Here is a 24,111-nt window from a genome sequence, read left to right on the forward strand (position 1 = left end):
AAAAAAAAAAGGTGATATTCATAAATTTTACCTTTTCACATTTTCACTTCCCAGCTCATCTGGAAAAGAAAAAATTGGTGTTCACAGTTTTGTTCTTTGTACATACAGGGTCTGGACTGCAAGCAAGCCTTGAATAGGGTCATGTAAAACAGGTCACATTTTCAAAGCTTGTAGATGAAAGGCAGAACATCTCATCCTGTTTGTAACTTTCAGAGGAACCCATTATTTTTCATCTCGAACACACTAAAAGCAGCGTGTTATTAGCTCAGCGGCACTGGAGAAACCCGGCTGTTAGCGCTGTGGTGGGCAGGACACGACAGATGCATGCTTCCCTGAGCAAAAGAGATGTCCTGAGAGAAATGGTATCCTGGAAAGGAGCCACTGCTGCAAAAAATTGTTTACTGGAAGCATCAGGACACTTTGCTGCAGACTACACGCAGGCAATCCAGCTTTGCCTGGAGACTCTGGGAGCCGTTCCTGGAGAGAAGAGGGGCGGGATAGACTTGCATGGCAGATTAAATCTCAGGCAAATGAAGCTGAACTAGCCAGATGTCAAAAGGGATCCAAAGCTAGTTATGACACCAAGACAAAGTAAAGTTGCAGGGGGGAACACAGTGTAACAGCCATTGTTCACATAAATAACTTCCCCTCCAGGAATCAAGTGACTGGAAAGCCTCAGCCCTCAACAAAGAATGAAGAACTACATATAGGATTCACGTTGTATTCTGTCTCAAATCATCTTATTTTTAATTCATTGTTGCCAATGGGTGCTGACACCTACTTGTTCCAGCACATGCCCTGACCACAGAGCCGCCACAGAGCTGTCTGCCCTCACCTTGAGGATGCTTGAAATCCCAGCTCCAAGCAACAGGCACAGGGCAAGAGATCCCAGGATTATCCTCCTGCAAGGTACCATGTTTCCCATCCCTCTGAACAGTGTACCTGCATTTCAGGTCATTCAGAAACAGGCAGGCAACTAAGTGCCTGGTTGTGAATTCAGTTTGCTATGATGGTGACCTCGTGACAAGGCAGGTGCAGCTGAAAAATGGACTTAATATCTATGTTGAACGTATGTCACTGTCTGCAGGCTGAGGAGCTCACAGCTGCACTCTTGTTCTGTATAGACCCTGGTATGACTGTTTCAGGAGTTCACTTATGAACTGTGTGGGTTTCATGTGACACTTCAGTTTGTTTACTGTGGCTCTGATACTCCAAGTTACTAATTTCTTTGCTTAGAGATCAAGGTACCTTCCTGAAGCGCTGCTCACTCTGTTGCAGCACCCAGGTGGTCTCATCATGGGCTTCCTAGCTCATTTACTGTGATATCTTCATAGCTGCCACCGCCCTTGCAGGACTCCTTAAAATGTTTTTGCTCGTTTTTATTTTATCGAAGCTCTGAGCCGTTTTACTTTGTGGGCAGTATAGGCCATAGAAGCATTCAATTCACTTTGCATGAAGTTATTAAGCATAAAGGCAGAACAAGTGTTTTCTGTCCCACACTTACAGCCATACGCCGTTCCCAGCATTGCCAGGAACCGGAGCTTGGTGCCGTGGCTCCCGTGGGTGTGCAGCATGAGCAGGAGGTGCCAAGAGGCAGAACTAGCTCCCCACAAGGAGAAGTGCTTGCTCAGACACCGCTGGCTGGGGTGGATCCCTTTCCTATCCCTCAACCATGCAACTCCAGCTGGAGAAGTACATCCTAAATGTGGCACCCCAGGCCTCCAAATAACATTTTGTTCATGACGAGCATGTCCTAAAAACACACTTCTGATGCACGAGAAGAGAAATTTACCTTGCTTAGACTTTTTCCTTTTATGATGTATCACAAAAAATATGATCAGCAAAATCAGCAGGACCAGTAGCACGGCGGGGACAATGTATATCAAGATAGACTGTTCTGCTGCTTCTAGGCTGTCCTGATCGTTCGCAGCATTGGATTCAGTATTTGGAGTAATTTTTGTTTCAAAGCCATTTTCAGTAGCGCTTGCAGTGACAAGTACCGGTGTGTGGTCATCCGTGGTTGGAGAATGTGCAGCAGGAGAAGTTGTTGATGTAACAGTGGGTAATATCGGTGATCCATCTCCTGAACCATCATTTTCAGAGCCTGCCAAATATATGAGGACAACTTAACATTTTATGGGTTTTATTGGTATTATCAGTGAGTCAAAGCATACAGTTTAGTATTTACTTTTCATTTGACATCTTAAAAAAAAAAATCAGTACATGCCCCATACACACAGATTTGAAATCTTGAGCATCAGATGTAGAATTAGGTTGCAAATTCACCACAAAACCTTACCAGTCCTGACCATGTTCCTCAGCTGGTTTTTACTGGGGCATGTCCGCATGCATGGTGTGTCTGCACGCAGCTGTCTTGCACAAATACTTTTTTTCCTGCGGGTTGGCAGGTCTCACTCCCCCACAAAAGCCGTCTGCTTCCGGGTAAACCACAGCGTCCTGCTTTGCTCCTCAGCCTCGGCGCATACAGCTGCAACCTCTTCCATCCCTCTCCTTCCCCAGGGAGTTAGTAGTCCCTTCAGGAAGGCCATTGCCCCTGGTTCACTAATTCCTCCAGCTCACTCGTCTCCCTGTTTCTGCGTCTTTCTCAAATTTGTTTCTCTGGAAAAACAGAACTGGTGAAAGGAAGTCTGAAGCCTGCAGAAGCTGCTGACTTTCACTTCTGCACGGACTGGAAGCGGTAGCAGTAACAAGGGGACTGTGCTGGACACAGGTGTCATTAACTATGCCTCTGCTGGATCCTCTGGCCTGGCTGAAGGGGCACATGGTAAAGAGTCAGTGCTGGTTATTCTTCACAGATGCCAAGACTAGGGGTTTTGAACCTTGATTCAGCTTTTTGTTTCATTTATCATGCATTTTGCAAGAAAAGTGGCTAAAGTTGGCTATATTGGTAATAGCAAAATAAGTTGGGGTTTTTTTTAAGGCTAAGTAAGGGTCTGTGTTGACTGTCATGGAGTTTAAAGCTGAACAGAAGTACAGCAGATTCTGGGCTGGTACTGTATGCCGTACTGATGCCAAAAATCCTGCTGTAGCCAAAGGTCCTTAGATAAATTGCACCAACATGTTTCCAAATGCAAAGCCTTCAATAATTCTCTTAGAATGGAATTAAATGATGTTATTTTTTTTTTTCATGTTATCTGCCCTTTCAGATACAATGCCGGCTTGGTGCAGCTCTCATTTTGTGCAGCAAAGCGGGATGAGATTCCACGACTTTTGCAATGACATGTTTCTCTCTGTTCTTCTAAAGTGCTAGGCAGCCACAGTTTCCACTAGAGTTAGCAAAAGCCTAAGGTTTTCAGCACCTCAGAGCTGGCATTTCCAATCTCACAGGACTGGAACCAAAAGTGCTTAGCATTTTAAATGCCTTTGTAAACACATTAATCTTCATAATGGCCCTGAGAGATGGGGAGTTATCATCTCCATTTTACAAATGAGAAATCTGTAGGACAGGGATGCTGTCCTTCCCAGGGATGCCGAGTGAGAGAGGAAAACTGGGAATAGAGTGCTATCTCTTGCTTAATCCACTCTGCCACGTCTCCTCTCCTGTCAGATTTGTCTCAAAGAGGAGATGAGTATCTCTTGAGACCGTATTCCAGGAAACCCAATTTCAAAGGAATAAAATTATTTGAGTGTGACAGCAGTGATCTATCTAGATTTCTGTGCCATGCTTATCACTCAGACACCCGATTGTTTCATCCTTTCCTAAAAACTAGGAAAGAATTTCAATACGTGGTAATAATACCTAATACTTGAATATAGTATTTAATACTGCAAAGGTCACCTGAGTCTTTCACCACAATATGACGATGAAAATGTTAGCTCTTCAGTGGCAAAGCACTTTGTTGGTAGTCACTCTGTTGCTTTCTCCTGTATTCAGTATTTCAGCCAAGAGCAAGACCTGATCCCTGCCTCCCGCGCGGGTAGTGACCCCTGGCTGTGCTCCCCCAGCCCTCCCTGGGATCCACTGGCTGTCCTTAATCCTATTGCTCTTCTCCCTTGTTGGTTGGGCCACTTGCCTTTTCCTTCCCAAGGTGGTGCACAGTCCCCGGTGCCTGCAGCCACTCTGTGGCGCTGGGGGTTGCACAGGGCAGCAAGGCAGGGCTAGAGACACCCGCAGTACGATGCTCCACACCGCTGGTGGGTCTCCACCAGCCCACCACCCCCTCACAGAGCTGCTTCCACAACCTGGCTTCATCGCCTCCTCCAGCCACCGCCCTTGAAACCCATTGTCTGCCACAGCTGACATATTGAGAAGGACAAGCCTGTTGCTTAAAATAACACAAATGGGAAAGGGTGTGGAGAAAATACCTTATTTTTCATTTGCTCTTAGAGCGAAAATGGATTTTTCAAATGTCTGAAGCATGGTGTGACTTTAAAGCAAAAGCAAACAGTCACACCTCATTAACAGCAACGCTAAACTTTCAGTTGCAGCATACGCTGCGCTTGATTTCCAAGAGAGACTTTCCTGGCGTCTCTGGTACGTTTTATTTGCCTGATTTTGAGCTGTGAAGCACATTTCAAATCATTTGTCTCTGTGTGAAATAGAATTGCCTTTTCTAGTCCCCAGGCAAAGAAAATGGCAAATCACAGGGAGTGACCTTGCTGCCCTGTATTTTTGTTCACTTTGCATAATTCCAGGGACAAAACAGCATCACTTCTGTGAACTGTTTCATCTCACAAAGATCTTTTCCTCCGAGTGAATTAAATAAGTCTTTCAGCAGAAGGGCAGCCAATTGCACAATGTTCTTGCAAGGGTATTGCTCTTATTTCCTGTGTTTCACCTGCTGCATCGGTACATCGACCTCCAGCCCATCGCTTCTGAGGAGCAGAGCTCAGACGCAGGGGATGCCCAGGGTTCCCACCACCGAGGATTAGAGGATCTAGCCCTCAGGGGACCAAAACGCCTGAGCAAGCACTAGCAGCTGCTCAAACAAGGTTCCATTACGGTTCTTATGAATTACAAAAAAGCTATGTCCCTGTATGCAGATACCATGAGATAAAATAATATTATTCAATATTTTCAGCTTTAAAAATGTGCTTGGATAACTGATGGACTTTGCATGAGCTCCGGCGGTGCTCCCAAACCTGCTTTTCAAGGGAGACCGAGGGAGTTAAATATACCGAGCAGCTTTACAGGCTGGAGTCCAAACAACTGCATCTGAAACAAACAAACAACCTTTCTGTTGTTGCAGCATTCCTTCCTCTGAGGTCTGCACTGCAGCACTCAGGGGTGGTGATATGAGCTTCTTGATGAAGTAAGCGGGCAAACAGGTTTATGATTTTAGTTGGATGCGAGGCAAAGGAAAATAGCCGGCAGTCAGCACATTTGGTTCTGCTGTAAAATCATCAGTCTCCCTGCTGCCTTCTCATCAGCCTCGACGACTGGGGTCTCGGAAGGGAATTTTTCAAATTACACTATAGTGCCTACTTACAGAAGAAAAAGGGATGGGATAGAGAAAAAGCAAGAGCTAAGTCCGTAGCATAGTCAAGCTGATTAGTTTGAATGGAAATCCTTCGTTTCTCCAAACTTCCCTATAAGCTAGAAAAACGCAGTGAAGCGAAGGCTCACGGGGGGGGTGATGAAGAAGAAAAGGCTATAAAACCACGTATGCTGGCGTAACGTTACCACGTCCTGTACCACTCTGCTCCATACACACATTCCTTCTGGTGGTATAGGCATACCCCTCCACGTGGTCCGTAGGATCCTCTCCTACTCCTTGACTCATCCCCGTCCTGTTTCTCCTGCGTTGCACGCTGCTGCGGGACATTCCTTGCCACGGCCAGGGCTTGCCCAGCTGCCTGTCGCGGCAGGTCTCGCCTGTCAGTCTGGCTGGAAGAGGAATCTTTGAAAGCCTGCAGGCTAGCTGTGGGGTGCCTGCGCTCTTCCGATGAGGGGCTGCAAGCATTCCAGGCAGGGTGGCTAATCTGCAGACAAGATCCTGTTAAAACGGGGTGCTCGGAAAGTGTTGTTTAGGTATCGCCTGAAACAGGAAACTGCTGTAAGTTCATTTGCGGGGAATGGAAGCTGCGTTCTGACTGCGCTGCCATCCAGATGAAGTGCTGCGTTAACTGCTGATGCTGCAAATTCAGTCACGCGTCTTAGAGTCAGACTGTGAACCTGTAGCCTCATTTCTCGCCCCTGTTACTAAAGGTCTTCCAGACCAATTTATGCATTTAGTTGCAGCTACTTAATATCAATGGCCTTCTAGCTCTGCGTCAGTGATACCCGTGCGACCTCACCGTGATGCAAACCCCTTGGTGCTCCTTGCTCTCAGGAGGACCCTGGAATTAAAGATTCAAAAGCTCCACCGGCTCTCCAGCTATCACAAAATCTCCTGAGGGAAAATAGACTGGTGTCACTGACTGAAATTTAATATACAAACTTGCTGATGTAAAGCAGAGATTTTCTGAGAAGTCCCTGAAGCACTTGAATAAAACACGGTGGAAGTTTGCGTGTGTGGATAAAAGGGAGGAATAGGAATAAATATGTATAAGGAATTCATGTGTTCAGGAGAAAGCGTTTTTCATCTGCTTCTTAGGAGGCTGCACTTTGGAAAGGGAGCATGTAGCAAATCCTCATTTCTCACATTGTTGTTTTGCTAGAAAATTGTAACAGGCAACCGATGGCTTCAAACTCATTCTCAAGTTCATTACTCTAGGGGGGAACAGGCCAAAAATAGCACTTCCTTAGGGGCCTAGGCTTGTAGGAGACTTCACCTAAAGGGCAGTTCTCTGCCAGAGAGAGAGTGGCTGCTGCATACCTGGGTCTTGGATAGCAATGTTTCTTTGAATGACAGCTCAAAACACTAGCGCAGAGACACAGCCAAAATAAAGCTCTGCGTGCAGCCACCGCCACTGTTCCACTTAACGATCCTGCACACTTTACTGCTCCTCTCCCTCCTGTGTTTCCTCACTCCCCACCTCACACCACTCACACTGCAATTCCCCGCGTTTCACCGAACGTGGAGGGAGACGGCATAGCCTGCGAAATGCCCGTAGGGTCACGGACTTTTTCTCTAAGCTATAGTAAGGGCCTTAACGTTTGGTCCTGGGGTCAGCACGCACCTCGGTAGGTCTTCAGGGCTGCTGCGAGGCTGAGCAGCCAGCACCAGCACCCAGAGCAGGGAGGGCCACCGCTGGCCCTCGGCAGGTCGCCAAGCAGGGCTTTCTGCCTGCAGATGCCAAGGGGACGGGGAAGGGGACTGGTGCAAAGCCTGATGTCCCCCCGGCGTGGAGCCAGGAGAGGGCCAGCACCCAGAGCTGAGACCGCAGGCACGCTCTTAGAGCCACCAGCTCAGGTAATTGCGGCGCAGCCGGGAGAAAACCGCCTGTTAATCATAATCCAGCTGGCAAGGCTGGGGTTTTACAAGGCTCCAGCATGGTATGGGAACAAGACTTAGGAAGGCTTCAATCCATCTATGCTGCAAGATTTAATCATACTCCTATTACCTATTCTGTAAATGGTTTCTAGACAGTAGAGGTGAGACCTGGGAGATCCCCAAGGGCTTCTGCCCCTCTTCTCCAGCAAAGCACTTTAAAGGTGAGGACTGTGTCTGGGACCCGAGAAAAAAAAAAAAAGCTCCTTTAAAAGTCCTGCCTTGTTGATCTGGGAGCAAGGAGGACTGCAAGGTAAGGATCCCCCCCAGGGGGCTGCCCTCAGCGGAGGGGCTCCTGACCCACCAGTGCCTGTGGGGTACCTAAGCCCCTAGATAAATTCTTCCCCCTTTAGTTCAATTTTCTCCACAAGGACCAAGTTCACAACTTTCCCCCTCCCACCCTTGCAGTCAGAGTAAGGTCCCAGGTACATTTTGGGGCTGGCTGCACACACAGAGGCCACCTTTGTAGGGGGAGCAAGGGTCCCCGCTCTTCTCGGGGCAGGTGCTCTCCTCCCCTTCGCCAGTAGCTGGGGGCTGGCTCGGGAGAGCCGGGGCTGACGGGGCTCGGGGAGAGCTCTGGCAGGACTGACTCGTGCCCGCAAAGGATGCCAAGATCAACCAGTATTTAAAGGTGGACCGACCGATACGAAGTCTCTAAAGGCAGTGGGGAGTGGGTTGGGGCACCTGGTGTGCGACATCTGCCCGGTGCTTTGTGCAGTCTTCGATGCCCGTTGCAAACAAGGGCAGGGGGGGCCCAGACGTGGGCTGAGGGTGACAGGGACTAAGGCGTCCCTCCGTCCTGCAGAGATGGTGATGAAATACTAGCGATCAGTACACAGCAAATGAGCTAAGGAAGCTGGAGCCTGATCACTCTGCGCTGTTGCATCATGCCCCTCGTTTCCCTGGCACCTCCATTTCACTCTGTCCGTGGCAGGACTCTTCCCTCTGACCACTTTGATTCAGAGCTACGTTCCATGCTTGCCGCGCGTCTTCCTCACGTGTCTGTGGTGCAGCAGGGCTGTAGTAATGCAGATGAGACTGAAGCATTTCACGCTCACTTTTACAGCTAAGACTCCTAACCGCAGGCAGCTCTGCAGTGTGCCGGGAGCCCGCAGGCCTGTTTCACTCCCTGCTTATAGTACTGGTTTTCAGGGAAAAAATACCCATATCAAACCGCTTATTTCACCAATGCATTTTAAAGCCTTAATACCAGAATTCGGGTGATAGCTGGGAGTGACCATCCTCCCTCCCTGCTTTCTGGAGAGCTCCCACTCCCTAGGACAGCAGAGGGGCAGCAGACACTACTAGTCCATACTGGGGCACTGCGGCAGGGGTTGATTTGACACCGAAAGGCATATTAGCACCGCCTGGCAAGGTTGTGCTAAAAGAGTTGCCTGTCTTGCACGGTGGCTGGCTGCCAAAACGCCAGTCGTACAAACTCCCCCCGGCGAGCTGGCAAGAGCCCCTGCAACGACACCCCAGCGCTTCAGCATCTTGTTGCAAGCGGCTTTTCCACTGGTGGATCTTCTCTTCAGAAGGTCACAACGTAAATCCACGGTGTCAATCACGTTGTTCTGTAGCTGAGAACTGGAAATATTTGTCTCCAGAACCAGCTGGCTGTTCTGTTAAAGCAGGTTCGGTGCACTGGGACTGCAGAAATTGGTAGTTGATTTTTGAATGGAAGCGGTGCTCTGTCTTTAACTCTACTATTAAAGGCTGATAGTATGGGTGTAGGGTTAAAATGTACAACAAATAATTGAAATTAGAACCAAAATGCCTGGCAGACCAGCATGGAAACTGTGGTTCCCTACACACCTGCAATTTAGGCAATGTAGGAACTGTAGGATTCGGTTGCTGCTGTTGGGGGTTAGTCTAAGGGAAAAAAGTGAAAGCTTTGAAAAAGTCAGGCAGATGAAAACAGAGAGGGTAAACACAGCTAAAAGAAGCGGAGAGCAAGTCCCCACAGATCTCCTAGCGCTCGCTTTGGAGGGTGTTGCCCTCCGACTCGGTCCCGTCGCTGCAGGCACGAAACACGGCCCCAGCTCCGAAGGCAAAAGGCGCTTTTCTTACTCACCATGCCCGGCAGATCCTCCGGCCAGCGACAGGGCAGAAAGCAGCGCGATGAGGTTTTGCTTTCGCATGTTCCCTCGGCGGCTCCCACCCGAGGGTGCTCCGCCGGCTCCCAGCTGCACCCGAACATTTACATTTCCTGCTTCCTGCCAGGGTGCATCTGAGCTGCATTTCTTCAGGAGATGGACTCTCTTTGATGGGTTTTAGGAAGTGATGTAATTCCGTCTGGGCCTGTCAAGTCAGCAATGATTGCAAAAGAAAGAAAGAAAAAAAAAAAAGATGTTGCTCTTCAAGTGCTAACTAGGCTGAAGCACCTTTATGCTGTAGGCGGGTGAGGTCCTGCTCTCTGGTTTTTTGGCTCCCAACTTTCCTACCACCTGTCTTCATCTACATACAGTGTCAAGGGGACAAACATCATACAAATACAAGTCAGGCACAAAATTTCATTAACGTGCGTTAGCGGGAAGGTTTTAGGCTGCTTTTCAGAGCGGTTGAACGAGCAAATTTCAATAGTCCCTCCCTCCTGCCTTGGTTTTCAAGCCGTAACTCTCCCGGCAGCGCGGTGGGATGCTGCATGCATTCACCACCCCAGAAGGCAACCCGCAAGCGGGGCTGCCTCAGCACATGGGGAAATGACTGGTTCTCTTGGCAGCCTGCAATTGAGTGTTTTGGGCTGCTTTGAGCTGGGGAAGAGGAAAAAGCAGAAAACCACATCATTTTTTTGTTAGGAGCAGGTGGCTTAGCTGGAAAGCACTTAGAGATGGCTGTAGATGAGAAGGGACAGAAGGTCTCAAGCCGCACCAGGATGCAATGCCTGGCGTGGGGGTCCATGGTGCCATGGTTGATGGAGATGGTGAGGGGGTGGGTAACTCCTGTCTCCCTTCCTCTCTCCTAAATTTTCGCTCCCCCCCACGGTCTCTGGCTGGGCATGCAGACTGTGGGGCATGGCTGTGTGTCCCCCCCGCTGTCCCATCCTGTGTCCCCACCACCCCACCACTGCTCACCCACTCAGAAACACGTGAGGGTTGAGCAGGGGCTTCCATGTGTCGTTTGTTGGTGGATAAGCACAACAGAGGAGCTCAACATTAAACACGGCATTTTCAGCCTTCTTGCTGTATGGGGTACACCTACCAGGGCTCGGAATTTGGACCTGGATCTAAACCCTCCCTGTCCCCAAGCAGGGAGGGTGGTCGGACCATAGGTGTGGTTTGTTCCACGGCACAAGTAAGTGCTAGGTCTAAAATTAATCTCACTGGGTCCAGGAGAGTCGGCACACCAGGTTTTACTTCCAAGCATCCCAAGTTTGAGCCATTTTTGTATAAAATTTTCCAGTAATAAACTAAAAAAGAAGAGATGCATGCCGCCTGTGTAGCAGCTTCATGGTACTTCCCCCAGACATTAGTCTGTGTCAAAATGCGATTTCTGGTGAATTAGTTGAAGCTGGCACTGGGGAATCTCTGTTCAGATTGGTGGGTGCTCCTGAAGTGACAAATTGTTGCTCTGCTTCTCCAGCTAATAATTTTTCTTAACACACTGATGCATTTATAGGTCATCAGTTATAGTTTCTTAGCTTGAGTAGCTGAGAAACAGGTCAGTGATTCATTTAATGACCACCTTGCTAATAGATTTAAAACACTCGAATGATTTAGTTAACTGAAAATCTGGACTGCTTGCTTAGCATTGGCAATGTACGGATATGCACTTCATAAAACAGTGCTGGGGGGGAAAGCAAAGCAAAGTTACAACATTGCAGCTACGAGCAGATGAAGAGGAGCTCTGAGTTACGAAACTGCTGACTGAATTAATAATAAGAAATAATTAAATATTTCTAGGACATATTCTTTAATATGATGTCATAGCCATACGTGATAATGCTTACAGACAGAAGTGTCAGAGGTGAAACTGGCGAATGCTTTTAAGATTTTCCCATTAAAAAAGACAGAAGTTCCAAGTATTAGTAATAGCGTCTAGTTGACATAGACACTTTCAATTATGAAATTCCAGAAACTGAGGTTACCCAGGCATCTACCATGTGCTCACAGGCGCCATGGCTTTGTCTATTCTGGTGATAGGGAAACCGATATTGAGCCATCAGGCCAGCACGGGCAAAGACCGTCGTGTTTTCAGGAGCATAGACTCAGGTCCTAAGGCTGTTAGTATTGTTCAGCCACAGCTTTTCTTTAACTTTAGTCAACCATAGGCAATGTCATGCTTTTTAACAGTATTTTTATTGCTTTGATGTATAAAGGATGTGATGTGCTATCCTCCTTTCCATTTCTTCCCCATCTCCTTCCTGAGCTTGCTGCTCTCAGCCTTTCTAACACCACACAGGCTGCAAATGTGCTCTCCCAATCAGTCCTGCCCTGCATATTTTCCATTTTGCCCCATTCTGTAGCCTCAGCCCAGCTCACTCATCTCTTACTGAAACGTCAACCTAGACAAAAAGACTGGAAGGTTAAAGAGGAAGGGACTTGGTTTTGTTTAGTATCTTTGCTGGATTTTTATCCCTTGTTTCTAATGTACAAGACTGTATCTTTTCCTTTTTTCCCTTCCAGTCTTTCTACATAGGTTGTAGCATTTCCCACTCAGATTCTTAAAGATTTCTATGGCAAATTGAAGTGGAAATATGATCTTGTGCCACATTACATTTAGACTTTAGAGTGATACAAAGACAGCTTAGAATGCATTTGACTAATTAAAAAAAAAATCACAAGGAAAGAGTAATGAGATATGTGGATGCTGAAGAATCAGACTGTCACGGAAGGGCAGTTATTTCGGTCCAGCCCCACCAGCGCCGTGATGGTGCTCCCCGCAGCACTCCCAGCAGGCTCCCTTTTGCCTGCCTGCGAAGGGAGGTTAGTACGTTCACCTCTGTCATCGCCTTCAGCTGCATGCTTCTCTCTTCACAGCAGAAAAGAACTTGTGCAGTTGGAAACCCAAGAGGCTTCAGGCACAGATGCGTTTTGTAACAAGAGTAGATCGTATCTGATAATTTCATAGGCCTTAGTGTGTTTACTGGGTTCCACAATGCACCTTAGCAAAAAGAAATGTCTTTTCATAGCTGAGACAACTAAGTTTCCTGGGTGTTTTCAGGGTATGTTACCCAGCTGCAAACATCTGTGTGTGCTTTCAGTACTGTTTCACCGATTTTTATGTTATAAAGGGCATTTCTGACCCCATAGCTAGGCTGTTTGCTCATGTTCTTCCCTAGAGAAGGGTTTGCATCACTGAGATTACAGCATGTCATCAGCACGACATTTTCAGAAAACCAGAATGTTTTGTAACGCCGCAGTCACTTGACTCACACTCTTCCTGTTCCTTTTTCCTATGAAAACTACAACAACAACAACAGCTAAAACTTTTGAGAGTGATGGAGCAAGTTACTGTTTAGTTATAGGGCTTATATTATAAACTCCTGCTAGTGCAGCTTGTCTGCTGCAGATGTCAGCAGCTAATCTGCCTGCTCTGAAGTGCAGGCAGGGGCTAGCGCCAGTCAAGTTCTGCTAGTCCCTTAATGACTTATTTCTGCCTCTGATATACGTTGGGAAAGGACAGATTAAATTTTCCCACAAGTCACGGTGAAAGAACAGGAAATTGCACTGAACTGCAATTCACTGCAATATTAAAAAAAAAATAGTCCCCAAAGCAAAGGAGCCTGTGTAAACCCACAGGGTTCTTCTCAAGCCAGCCCAAGTGCCAGCTGCAATGATGCTTCTGCGGGCCACCAATATATGGAAAAGTTGCAGAATCAAGGCTAAAATCCATTGCACCCTTGTGCAGAAACCTCAGATGGGTCTGGAACCCCATCCACGGTTGCACTCGTTTCAGAGCAAGCTTTGCCTGGGTGAGCTGCAGAAGACAGAATGCTCTCTCCAGTGAACTCTCTGAACTCTGGATTGTATGAAAGGGCAAGTTACACTTTATTTCAGCCAGAGGTGCTCAAGAGAAAGATTTATACCTTTCTGAAACCAATGCCACCAGTACAAAGTGGAACAATGCTTCAACAGTGAGTTATTGACCCTAACTGGGTATCCTAAAATAACGTGATTAAATGAAAGTGACAATAAAAGCATAAACCCAAGTACCTGCCAGTTTTAAGTACCTCTTTTTTTAACTGAGCTTCTGTGTTTCTGCTTTCTTTTATTGTGTTTTTCTTTATTTTCTGCTGTACACACAACGCAGGCTGTTGCAGCATGCCTATAATATTTTGGAGACTTCAACAGGAACAGAAAGTAAATACAAAACTATACTTGAAAATAACCAGGTGTTTGTATCTAAGTTTCCTTTAACAAAACAAAAAATGGATTCAAAGAGAGACTTCCAATATCATAAAACTCCACTGAAATAAAAAAGGCCGCAGGGTACAGCTAGGGCACTGGCAGACTTATGCTGAAGTGTAGCTGGACACGTAATTTCTACCTGTGTTTTTGGAAAGCGGTACGTGGATTACAAATTTTGCACAAGCCAGAAGCTTCCTAAGCTATTTGCAACTTGTGTAAAATCCTAAACCAGATGATGCTTGTATTCTTTTGTAGTACTGCCTGTTTTGAAATACCCTTCCTCCTGGGGGATCAGCTTTACTTTGGGCCAGATCCGCAGCCGAGGACTGCCCTTCCAGAAGGACGGTGTCTGGTCAGCGAAGGCATCTCGTTATTCAGTTGCTGGAGAAACACGACGTTATTGTGTGAGGTAGGTGGTCCCAAGCAGCTCCTCCATCTAGCCTAGCGGGGGGGTTGCCCGTGGAAGCCTTCACCAGCCATCTTCCAAGACTCCTACCCTTGAAATCTAGAGGAGACTCCATGAGGTCTGTCTTTGTCTCAGGCTGGGTAGAAGTGGGATGAACATCCCGAAGTAGAGCCTCAGGGTTTGTTTTTCAGGAAAACCCGCACTTAGCGCTACCAGCTTCGTGTTCCCTTCGGCAGCCAAATAATAAGTGCTTGGTCCTAACTTGGCAACTTCAGAGCGCTCCCAAGCTCCAGCAGCGACTGTGCCCTTTGTGCCCTCAAAACTCTCCAGTTTAGCGTGGCAAACCCAGGCGGCTGGGCCAGCAGGCTGAGCCCCGCTTTATTTCACCCTCAGGAGACATGAAGCCACGAGCACCTCAGGCAAACAGCTGAGGCCTGCATGATGCAGTTCCGAGACTCGAGTTTTCAGGCACTTGTACTGATTCTAACAACATCGCTATCATGACAAAAAAAATATTTCAATTTGTTAATCTTTTCTATTGGGATCCTTTGAGGCCAGTGATGGAATGAAACTGAAATAAAAGGCATCAGTTTTTAAAAGGGCTTGGGTCACTCTCCTGATCTTTCACGAATGAATAGATCAGGTTTTCACTTCTTTGCGGAGCAGCACAGGGAATTATTAGACAAAGGTTTGTCTCATTCTTTGAAAATAATTATGTAAATGTGGTATTACAATGCTTAGGGTCTAAGCTGGAATTTAGAGACTGAAATGATTTAAATACAATTTTCCCACCATGTTGCAATATATCCCAAACTTGTATTGTAAATGCACATTTGGTATAAACAGTGCAAGATAAACTGATTTAAGGAACAAGTGGTTTATCGGGGCACTGCAATTCTGTTGGCAGGAGACAGCCCCCTTCCACTCCCTGTCAGAGTTTTGGGAAGAAGTCTGACCAGAAGTGGATCCCAAAAGTGGAGTCGTCTAATAAGCTAGGAGGAACAAATTGCTTGAGATGCAGCAGGACGTGAGTGTGCTCAAGCTGTTCACTGCCTGTTCAGAGCAGGAGCTGCTGGCGGTCTCCAGTATCGGGCATAAAGCCTTTTTTGTACGGAAATGACTGCAGAGGGGAGCAGACCTCGCAATGCAGATACAGGATGGACAGTACAACCATAATGCTAAACTGAGCATCTGTGCAATTTCGAAAAAAAACTGTGGAGAATGGAAATTTTCTGTGACTTCTCCTGGGAGCAAGAGAAGAAATGCTGCCCGGGTGTGTGGCACAAGGATCAGAGCCCCAGCTGGCCACGGGCTTTCGTGCTCAGTTCATAGATGCTCCATCAGCAACTGAAATGGGGGAAAGAGACACTGCCCGGAGAATGACCGTTACGTGAAACCTCAGCACTGCGTGTCTTACACTGAGGTGCCTTCTCACGAGTTGTCACTTCCAAGTCAACGGTAGCTTGAGATCTGGCTGGAAAAAACTGACAGTGCTTTACAGAAATTGAAACGTTTTTCTTCAAGAGATAATAAAAAGTGGATGAAGTAAAGGATTGAAAAACAAACATAAATCTGCCTTAGTCGTAATCATTGGTGAATTCACTAAAACAAAGAGAAGAGAAACAAGGTACTTGAGGGAAAGCAAACCAGATTTTTTTACACCCTCCTTATTTTTATTTCTAGGGTGCTTCAGCCGACTGTTTGAAGGTATTTTCTCAACTGTGAACAATTTGTAAGAAGAGAGTAAGATCTGAGGAGCACATTCCTTCAGTAACCTTGGCCATAAAAAACCACACATCCAGCACATCCAAACTGTAATGTGAGTACTAAGATTTTTCCAGTCACACCTTAAATATCTGAAGATAAACTTTGATGTCCTAAAATAATGCTCGATACTTTTTTAGGCTGTGGCAGCTCTCATTTGATCCTCCCATCTAAGTCCCTTTCTCTGTTCTTGGATTAAAATGTTCTCTTCTTGTTCCTTTGCATATTTTCACTGTAATTACTGAACCTTATTTCACAAATAGTTAATATAAAGTCTAGACTCTAAAGCAACATTAAAGATGACCTTTTTTCAAAGCTACTCAGATACCTAAAGATGCAAATAAGCACTGACTACTTCCAAGAGTATGGATATCTGATCTGGGGCAAGTTTGGTTCCTAGATACTTTGAAAAAGTTTATTTTCCTACTCGGTCATTTAAATATCTTTAAAGGATCTGACCCGAAAGCCCAGTTCTAGTCTAGTGTTATGAGCCACCCTTAGAAATCATGGAGGCAGCCTTCAAGTCCTGCCTTAGTCCAGCTCTGCAGAAGCTGCTGTGCCCGTATTTAAGCATGTAATCAAGGAGGCAGCAGAATCAAAGAGGTGATGTCCGGCTGAAAGACAGATATTAAAGGAAAAAAGTGTGATAGTGTGTACAGAGGTTGTATTTATAATGTGTGTACAAGCAAGAGGCTAAATGAAGGCTGTCTGGATGGCTTTCAGCCTGTGCTTCCAGCATGTGCCTTTTTAACTTCAGCCCCCTGTACGGAAGCGTCGGTGCTCCTGAAGGCACTTCGCCCGCTCTTCTACACCAGTGGAAACCAAGACTAAAGCAACGAAGCATAGGTGGTTATTTTAAAATGGACCTAAGTATATTTTTGAGACATTAATTTTTTTTTTTTAAAAAAAGAGCAGTTAAAGTCTTTTCTGTGGCACTATATTGTTAACACTAGTTTGACCATCGCAGATGTTAGTACTGTGATACGTCCCTTTGTCAGTGTGATTGTATTAAGCACACAGATTGCTAACGCTACGAGTTTTCCACAGCTTTTGCAATGCCGTGGTCACTATTGCAGGAATATGTAAACTTCTGCCTAGTATCTGAAATCATTCCGATGCCACGCTGAAACCTGGAAAATCACATACCTGCACCTTCATTTTCAGTAGGCAATGCGAGTGCATCTTGCCTACAATCCCTATTTCTGTGAAAACAGTGCCCTGTCCCAACACGTGGTGTATTTAATCACTGACCGTGTCTTCATGCAGGTGATAACATTTTTTTGTGTGCTGTTTTACTCATTCAAAACGCCTTGGGTCACAGCCCAGGGAGGGATATGCTGAGTGGAGTTATGGCAGGAGTTACCACTGCTCAGCACCCTGTGTTTAAATCTAACTTTCAGTCCCCTATAGCTGACAGTAGTGCTGCAACACTGCCTGCAAAAAAACATCGAGAAATTTTGCCTTGTCTTTTCTGCTACTTTATTTTTGTTTCTTTTTCTCCGAGACGTGCCTTTCTTCATTCCCCATGAGAAACTATGCTGGTTTATTACATGGTTAAATTAAGTTTATGCATTTATTCATTTAATTTTGTCTGGATATACAGAATCGTTTCCTATTTAAGTTGCAATATAGCTGTCACTTAATGAAACCTTCAGAATTTTATTAAGCTACACCAGTGCTGAGCATGTGAAAGCGCATGAATTTGTCTTTGAATTTGGTAGAATTTGTCTCATAAATTCGGTAGAAACGTTGAGTTTTCCAAAATACAAGCAGCTGCCTATGTCCTCTTGAGTCTGGTATGGGGAGAAATCCTTAACAAACAGCTGGGTGAGATGTGCTGCAGCTCATTTTCAGGCAGATCCATGTTTTTACTGGTATCTCTGATGGCGGTGCAAGTTGGCATACCTTCATTAGGTATCTTTTTGGTTGCTCTAGAGAGCTGTGACAGAGAAAACATACTTCAGTGTGGGCTAGCAGCCCAATTACATATCCTCATACAGTATAGGAACCGATCCCCCTCAACATCTATGGCTCCTATTCGATGTACCTACCCGTGTCACGGTCGCACCGCCGTGCCAAAGCGTAGGTGCACCCAGCGTGGTGTAAAGTGAGAAGTTCCAGGGTCTGACAGGCTGCCACGGTGCCTATATACTGCTTTCTGAAGACTGATCTCCTGACAGAAGGTATTTTTATATTGTTCTACTTAGGTGTACTGTGCACACAGGTAAACAATACTAATATTCTGTGAGAATTGGCATTCACCCAGTTGCAGGCAGATGCATCAGGAGTAAAAGAGGTCAATGCTAATGGCTGATAATGAAACCCATGATGGAAAGATTGTAGATAAGATCCTATAGGAAATAGAGGCTTCCTGGAAGCGAATGTATAATTCCTCTGTCAATCTGTTTTGGTTCTGGGTACTTAATTGTGAAGTTTTATGTCTTCTACCATGTCTGCAAAGGTCAATCCACACATAGCCTGAGTCTACGACCCCCTTGAAAGTCAGCAAGGGCAGATCTCTGCCTGGTATAAATTCTTGTAATTGTATCTCCACACAGAGAGAGAAACGTGCAGTTCATTTGAGGTCCACGACTCATTCTTTTCCCATTAGAGCTGGAAATGCTTTTAGAGAATGCAAATGTCTGCTACGCAAAAAAAGGAAAGAGATGCCTTCCAAATACAGGAGCTATATTTAAAGCCTGTAAATCAGGCGGGTGGATGGCACAGAACTACCCCAGGTTTCCAGGCTGGGGGACTGATCAGATCAGGCAGGCGGCTGATGGGGAATTTTTAATCTCTGAGGAGCTGGAATGGCAGATAGGAAGGAGAGAACAGGATGAATGATGAAAAGCAAACCAGTACCTGCATTTCTGCTTTTGGAACATGTAATTTCACAAATATGTGCCTTGCCTGAGGAGTCAGCATCCCAGTAAGAGGCTGGCTCAACCCACCTGGGAGGCAGAGCAGCAGTTACACCTCCCGCTGGCTGGAACGTAAGGGCTTTTTTCCATACGTGGCAAAATTTCCTCCTAATTCTTGCAGACTAATACACTGGGGAACACCAGCAGAGCTCTCCACAAAGAAGGCTGTGCAAAATGATCACGCTACCCACTGTGAGACTACACCAGTGCAAGCCACTGGGTTCTCCCCTCCATGAGATGAGGTGAGAGGATGAAGAAATCCAAAAGAAGTTTTAAATTCATAAAGCTCCCTAATCCCCATTCTAAATAATCCCTTAGCAAGCTTACATGAATGTAAATTTCATATAATCTCATTGCCCAGGATGCTATCTGCCATCCCAGTACTAGTCCTCAATAGGGCAACACTGCGAATGCAGGCGTGAAAAGCAGAGCACAGGTTTGGAGTTGCACGTGTGCTTTGAGGCTGGGTACAGCTAATGGTGTAGGTAGCGCTAGTCCTCAATAGGGCAACACTGCGAATGCAGGCGTGAAAAGCGGAGCACAGGTTTGGAGTTGCACGTGTGCGTTGAGGCTGGGTAGAGATAATGGTGTAGCTAGCGCTGGGGAACAGTCGAGTTCTTTTCTTTTCCTAAAGCTATTTAACCATGAATGTTTAAGATGAAACTGCAAGACGGTTTCTAACCCTCCAGGTAGTAAATTTGCCAAATGCTCTCCTGTTAGCTGAAGTGGGCAAGTGGGCGGTATAAAATTAGATTTTGACGAATCTCTGAAGGTGCTGTGTGATTTAGGGCACCTAACTCTACATGGGCTGAGTGAAGGCCAGGTGAGAAGGGGACATAAAACCCGACAAGTTTCATTACGCCTTTACTTCAGCTTTACATTTCATAGTTCTGGTTTCTGCTGCCAACTTCTACATGCAGCAGAAGGGTATGCAGCAACATTGCCAAATTGGCAAGAAATTATCAAATCTTAAATCTCTTTCAGTTCATAGGAGAATTTCTTTTGCTTTTTGAAAAAACCTGGTTTGCTAATGGGATGTGTAGGGAAAACCATTCTGATGGGGTACAGGATGGTCATTTATAGTCATTCAATGAGTGGAGCTGAGAGCCTGTAGCTGTGTCTGCCTGTACTTGCCTTTTCTGTTTCACTGTTGCACGTCTACAGCGTGTGCCACGTCGGCTCCTGCTTCTCTGCAGATGCTCAGCATATAATGCACTGAGTCTGGTCAGCTGAGGGTTTGTCTCTGCTAGGATTTGAATTGTAATATTTACCTGTGCTGTCTGTTGAACGCACCTGTAATGCTCTTTCCCACTTTTTTCTCGGAGCAGTAAAATTGCTATCCATCAAGCCAGCTTTTCAAAAATAGTTCAGTAGTTGTTGGGAACTGCACGTAATAAGGATCTCTCTGATTCAGATCCCGAGTCCATACTACAAAGTGTCTCTCGGTAACTTCTGGAGTGCCATGCCCATTTTCAAGCTTGTCTGACACTTCCTGCAGCTTCTAGACTTTACAGAAGTACTGCTCCTACCCACCACTGCTGTTTCAGCCTTGCCTTGTCTGTAGGCAAATCTCTATCTCTGCCTAGGCAAAATATCTACGGCTAACATAGACGGGCCCTGGGCAGTGCATCACACACAGTTTGCATAGATCATGTCTCGTTAGCTCTGGGGAAAAAAAACCAACCCACCTCGTGTCAATTAATTCTGAAGCAGAGCTGAATTATGGGTGGCCATTTCTTGCCAGCCTAAATCCAGACAATCTGTGGTGTTCTCTCTCACACCAATTTCTGTGGCTCACTTGTGTATAGATGTGGACTTTCAGAGGACTCTGAATATTGATTTTGAATAAAAAAGTTCTGCTTAACCTGACTTGCACGTTCTCCTCGAGTTCCTGCAGGGGAACCTCAATGGACCAGGACCTCGCCTTTTAACTCCTTCTTTTTTATGATCCACCTGCTTTTCTTCATGATCTCTGGCCACATGGGCTGACTACAAAGCCAAACAGGGCATAAATATCTGAAATCTCACAAACAACTACTGGAACATGAAAAATCAGAGTGAAAATAAACAAACAAACAAACAAAAATCAAATAAAAAACCTTGATAGAAACTAGCTAATGTGTGAGCTGGCTTTGAATCTGATTTATTTCATGCGGCATTGTAACACGGTTAGCTATGTAAACAAAGAGCCCCCAACTCTCTCTTTGTGCAGGTTTTGTTTGTGTTTTTATTTTTTTACAAGCTTAAAAAAATGAATCAAATTCATGCTGGTGATCAGGAGTGCAAGAGAAAGTCTCAAACAAAGGAAAAACTTGACAGTGCTAAGAATAAAGGATGGGAGAAAATTAAACACAGAGGTAAATTTAGAGAAAATAACATACATTTAGTCATTACATAACCTTTGATCTAAGGGTATCCTGAAGACACGTGAAGTAAAATAGAAAGTAAAAACCTGGTTGTCTCCAGAAAGAGTTAAATATTTGTTTCTGGCGAAAAGAAATAGACATCAAATCACGGAAAGGAGGAAAAGGGAGTTTAAAATGTAGTTTAAACATTAGATGGGGCCAGTAAAAGAGGAGGGAAGAAAGATCCAAAGAGCTGAGGTTAAGGGTATGATATTTAAAAATGGTAATGTAACAGTGAACTGTAGCAAGGCTGCGATACAGGCAGATAAGGATAAGAGATGAAAGAGAAAAGGGAATGGCTCCAACGAAGATCCTAAATGTCAAATTGAGAATCTCAAAAGTACAGATCAGAAGGGACCACAGACAGACGGAAAAAATGGAGACACCTGAAGGGAGAGAAAGATTATGTGTTTTATTACCAGTTCTCTCAGACATCCCAGGCGACTGCTGGAAAAAGCACTGCTCGCACTCCTCCACGAAAAGACAAGACCAAAAAAAATAGACATACTAAATGACCTTGGCTAAATGAAGCACGGATTTGGGAAGGCCACTAAATACAGCAATGGAGAAATTAGGGCCCAAGATCACGAGTGTGTGTATCGAGGGTGATACTAGCTGATACAGAAGATGATTCAAAAATACCACCTGCATAAGATAATATTAGAAATAGGGAAACTAAGGAGAAAAGCAGCTGGCCAGAAGGTTGTGCCAATGATCCTAACATTAACACTAGAATTAGCAGGGTATCAATGACTATAAAATGATAGAAGACAATGGATGAAAAAAGGTGGAAGAGAAAAGAAATACAACTTTGAATAGCAAAATACCATGTTGCATCTTTTATACAGCCTAGAAGTATGAGGCACCAGCACTGCCAGAAGCAAAGCAGGGGTTTCAGTATGTTGTCTCCTTGTACGCGTGACACGGTGGCAGCCCCACCACACACGTCTCAAGAGAAGTGGCTGACTTCAGGTGAGAAATCCAGCAACTAGTTATCACACGTCGAAGTAATCCTTCCTGCATAGCGAGTGTTTTGCAAGAACTTCTCCAGACAGTAGGGCTCTTCAGCTTTGCTGCTGTGCAGGGCCCAGGAGCGCCAAGCCCTCCTCCTCCCCTCCTGGGATGTCTCTATCAGTAATCCTGGGTCCTGCAGAGTTTCCAGAGCCGATCGATGTATTACGAATGGTGTTTCATCCCACGTTTGGGGTGAGGTTGCACCACCCCACCAGACCACAACTTTCCCAGACAGATGAGTCACTACCCCCGTAATTGTAACCAAGTGCTCGCACAGGCACACAAAGCAACGCAAACGCAGAGGTGGAGGACAGCCGCCAGCCCTGGAGCTCACCTCCCCAGCGATGCGGCCGACCGCCTGCGTGCAGGGTGACAATTTGCATGGGTTGTAGCTATGTGTGCAGAGAGGGGATTGACCTGTTCCCCTCGGTGCTACTCACACAACAAGGCTGGAAAGCTGTGCCAGAGGTAGGACAGCACGAAAGCTTAGGAAGAGCGTGCCTTTCAACCAAAACGTTTTAAAACACAGTAAGGCATTTAAAAAATTGTAAATATGGCACCTTCTCACTCAGCAGATGTGGTAATTCAGCATGGTATTTGTTCACTTTACTGATCGCAGTAATTTGTAATTTACACTTCTCCATTCCGCTCAAGGAGCAGAGGTGACACAGCTATGAAAAATTTGGCATACGCTACTGGTTTTCCCACTCTGCCCTAACCCAGAAGTTGTACGGTTCTAAATAGACCAATACCATTACACAGCTACAGTTGTGACAGAGAAAATACATCTCAAACGGAGCAACTGTACTAGCAATAAGGGCAATGAGCTACACCCAAATTAGTAAACTTACAGAACAATGATGTGGTTATACCACAGTGCATTACAGCAGCAAAAGGGAATCACATGTCTACATGACACTGCTTTAGCAATATAAAAACTACATGTAAAAACATAGGCTGTTGGACATAAAATTGTTATCTTTTCATCTGTCGCCAAGATCTTTCTATTGTTAATGAAGGTATTGGTAGAAGTGCGCTATCACTCATCACATCACCAAAATTTCAATTAGATTTGTTTGCTCCTGAATTGACTGCGTTTTGTTCTGATTTTCAAGGAAGAAACACCCAAAATAGGCATATTAAAACACCTAGATACACATGACTTCCTCGATTAAATATAAAACCTCTTCTCTGGTGACAGCACCATTCAGTTCCTGATAAGAACTTTGCAAAGTCTTCCTTTAACAACGATGTCCCCAAAATAGGAAGCACCAGCTTTTTATTGATATGAAAGGAAGAAAATACGGTGAAACGCTGTCATTGCGTGCCACGGTTGCCCACTCACCCCGTTTTTTAGTTAGGTGTTGAGCAGGCCAATATTCACTCTGCCATTTCAATGCACACAACCACCAAAAAAAATCTTGAAGGTATTTTACCAATATTTTAAGGTTATAATTTAATGTAGATGTATGAAAATATTGCAGTTAAAATTTAAAACCACTGAAGATTCTGAGTGTTTGAGACTAATTCTGAGGACTTACATAATAATGAGAAACCATTGACTTAATTACTCCCTCAATTACCTATTTATCACAAATATTGGGTATATAGGCACGTATAGATTGCTGTCCTATAAACCCCTGACCATCCCCTCTCTTCTATTTTTGCCTAAGGATGCAAAAACTTGTTAATTTCCTTTTACCAGAGAGAAGGTGAGTAACCTTTGAGTAACAGTTGTAAAAGGAGATGTAGTTTTATAGATCTGAAAGGTAAATAACCAGAACTGCACACAACAGTAACACTCAAAAAAAAAAAAATCAGAAACACTGTAATATTTATTAAAATTTTCAAATGCAG

At 45.3% G+C, this 24,111-nt stretch overlaps 1 protein-coding gene across 4 annotated transcripts in view; it reads right to left on the minus strand.

The window, feature by feature from the left end:
- TMEM154 (transmembrane protein 154) overlaps positions 1 to 9,933 on the minus strand; it is a 39,773-nt gene extending 29,840 nt beyond the window's left edge. For 2 of the 4 annotated variants that reach the window (XR_008733293.1, XM_005436695.4), the window contains exons 1-3: positions 9,469 to 9,898; positions 1,793 to 2,104; positions 32 to 59 (exon numbers count right to left, since the gene is read on the minus strand). Coding sequence is in view for 2 of the 4 variants with exons in the window: in XM_005436695.4 (XP_005436752.2) it covers positions 32 to 59; positions 1,793 to 2,104; positions 9,469 to 9,535 (407 nt within the window). In the remaining 2 variants the exon portion in view is untranslated. Of the gene's footprint in view, positions 1 to 31; positions 60 to 1,792; positions 2,105 to 2,299; positions 5,511 to 9,468 lie in introns of those variants that run through there. The other 2 variants (XR_008733295.1, XM_055717050.1) reach the window with 2 other exon arrangements.
- Between the last annotated feature and the right edge of the window lie 14,178 nt (positions 9,934 to 24,111).

This window comes from Falco cherrug, chromosome 1, assembly GCF_023634085.1.
Source record: "Falco cherrug isolate bFalChe1 chromosome 1, bFalChe1.pri, whole genome shotgun sequence".
Classification (NCBI taxonomy): domain Eukaryota; kingdom Metazoa; phylum Chordata; class Aves; order Falconiformes; family Falconidae; genus Falco; species Falco cherrug.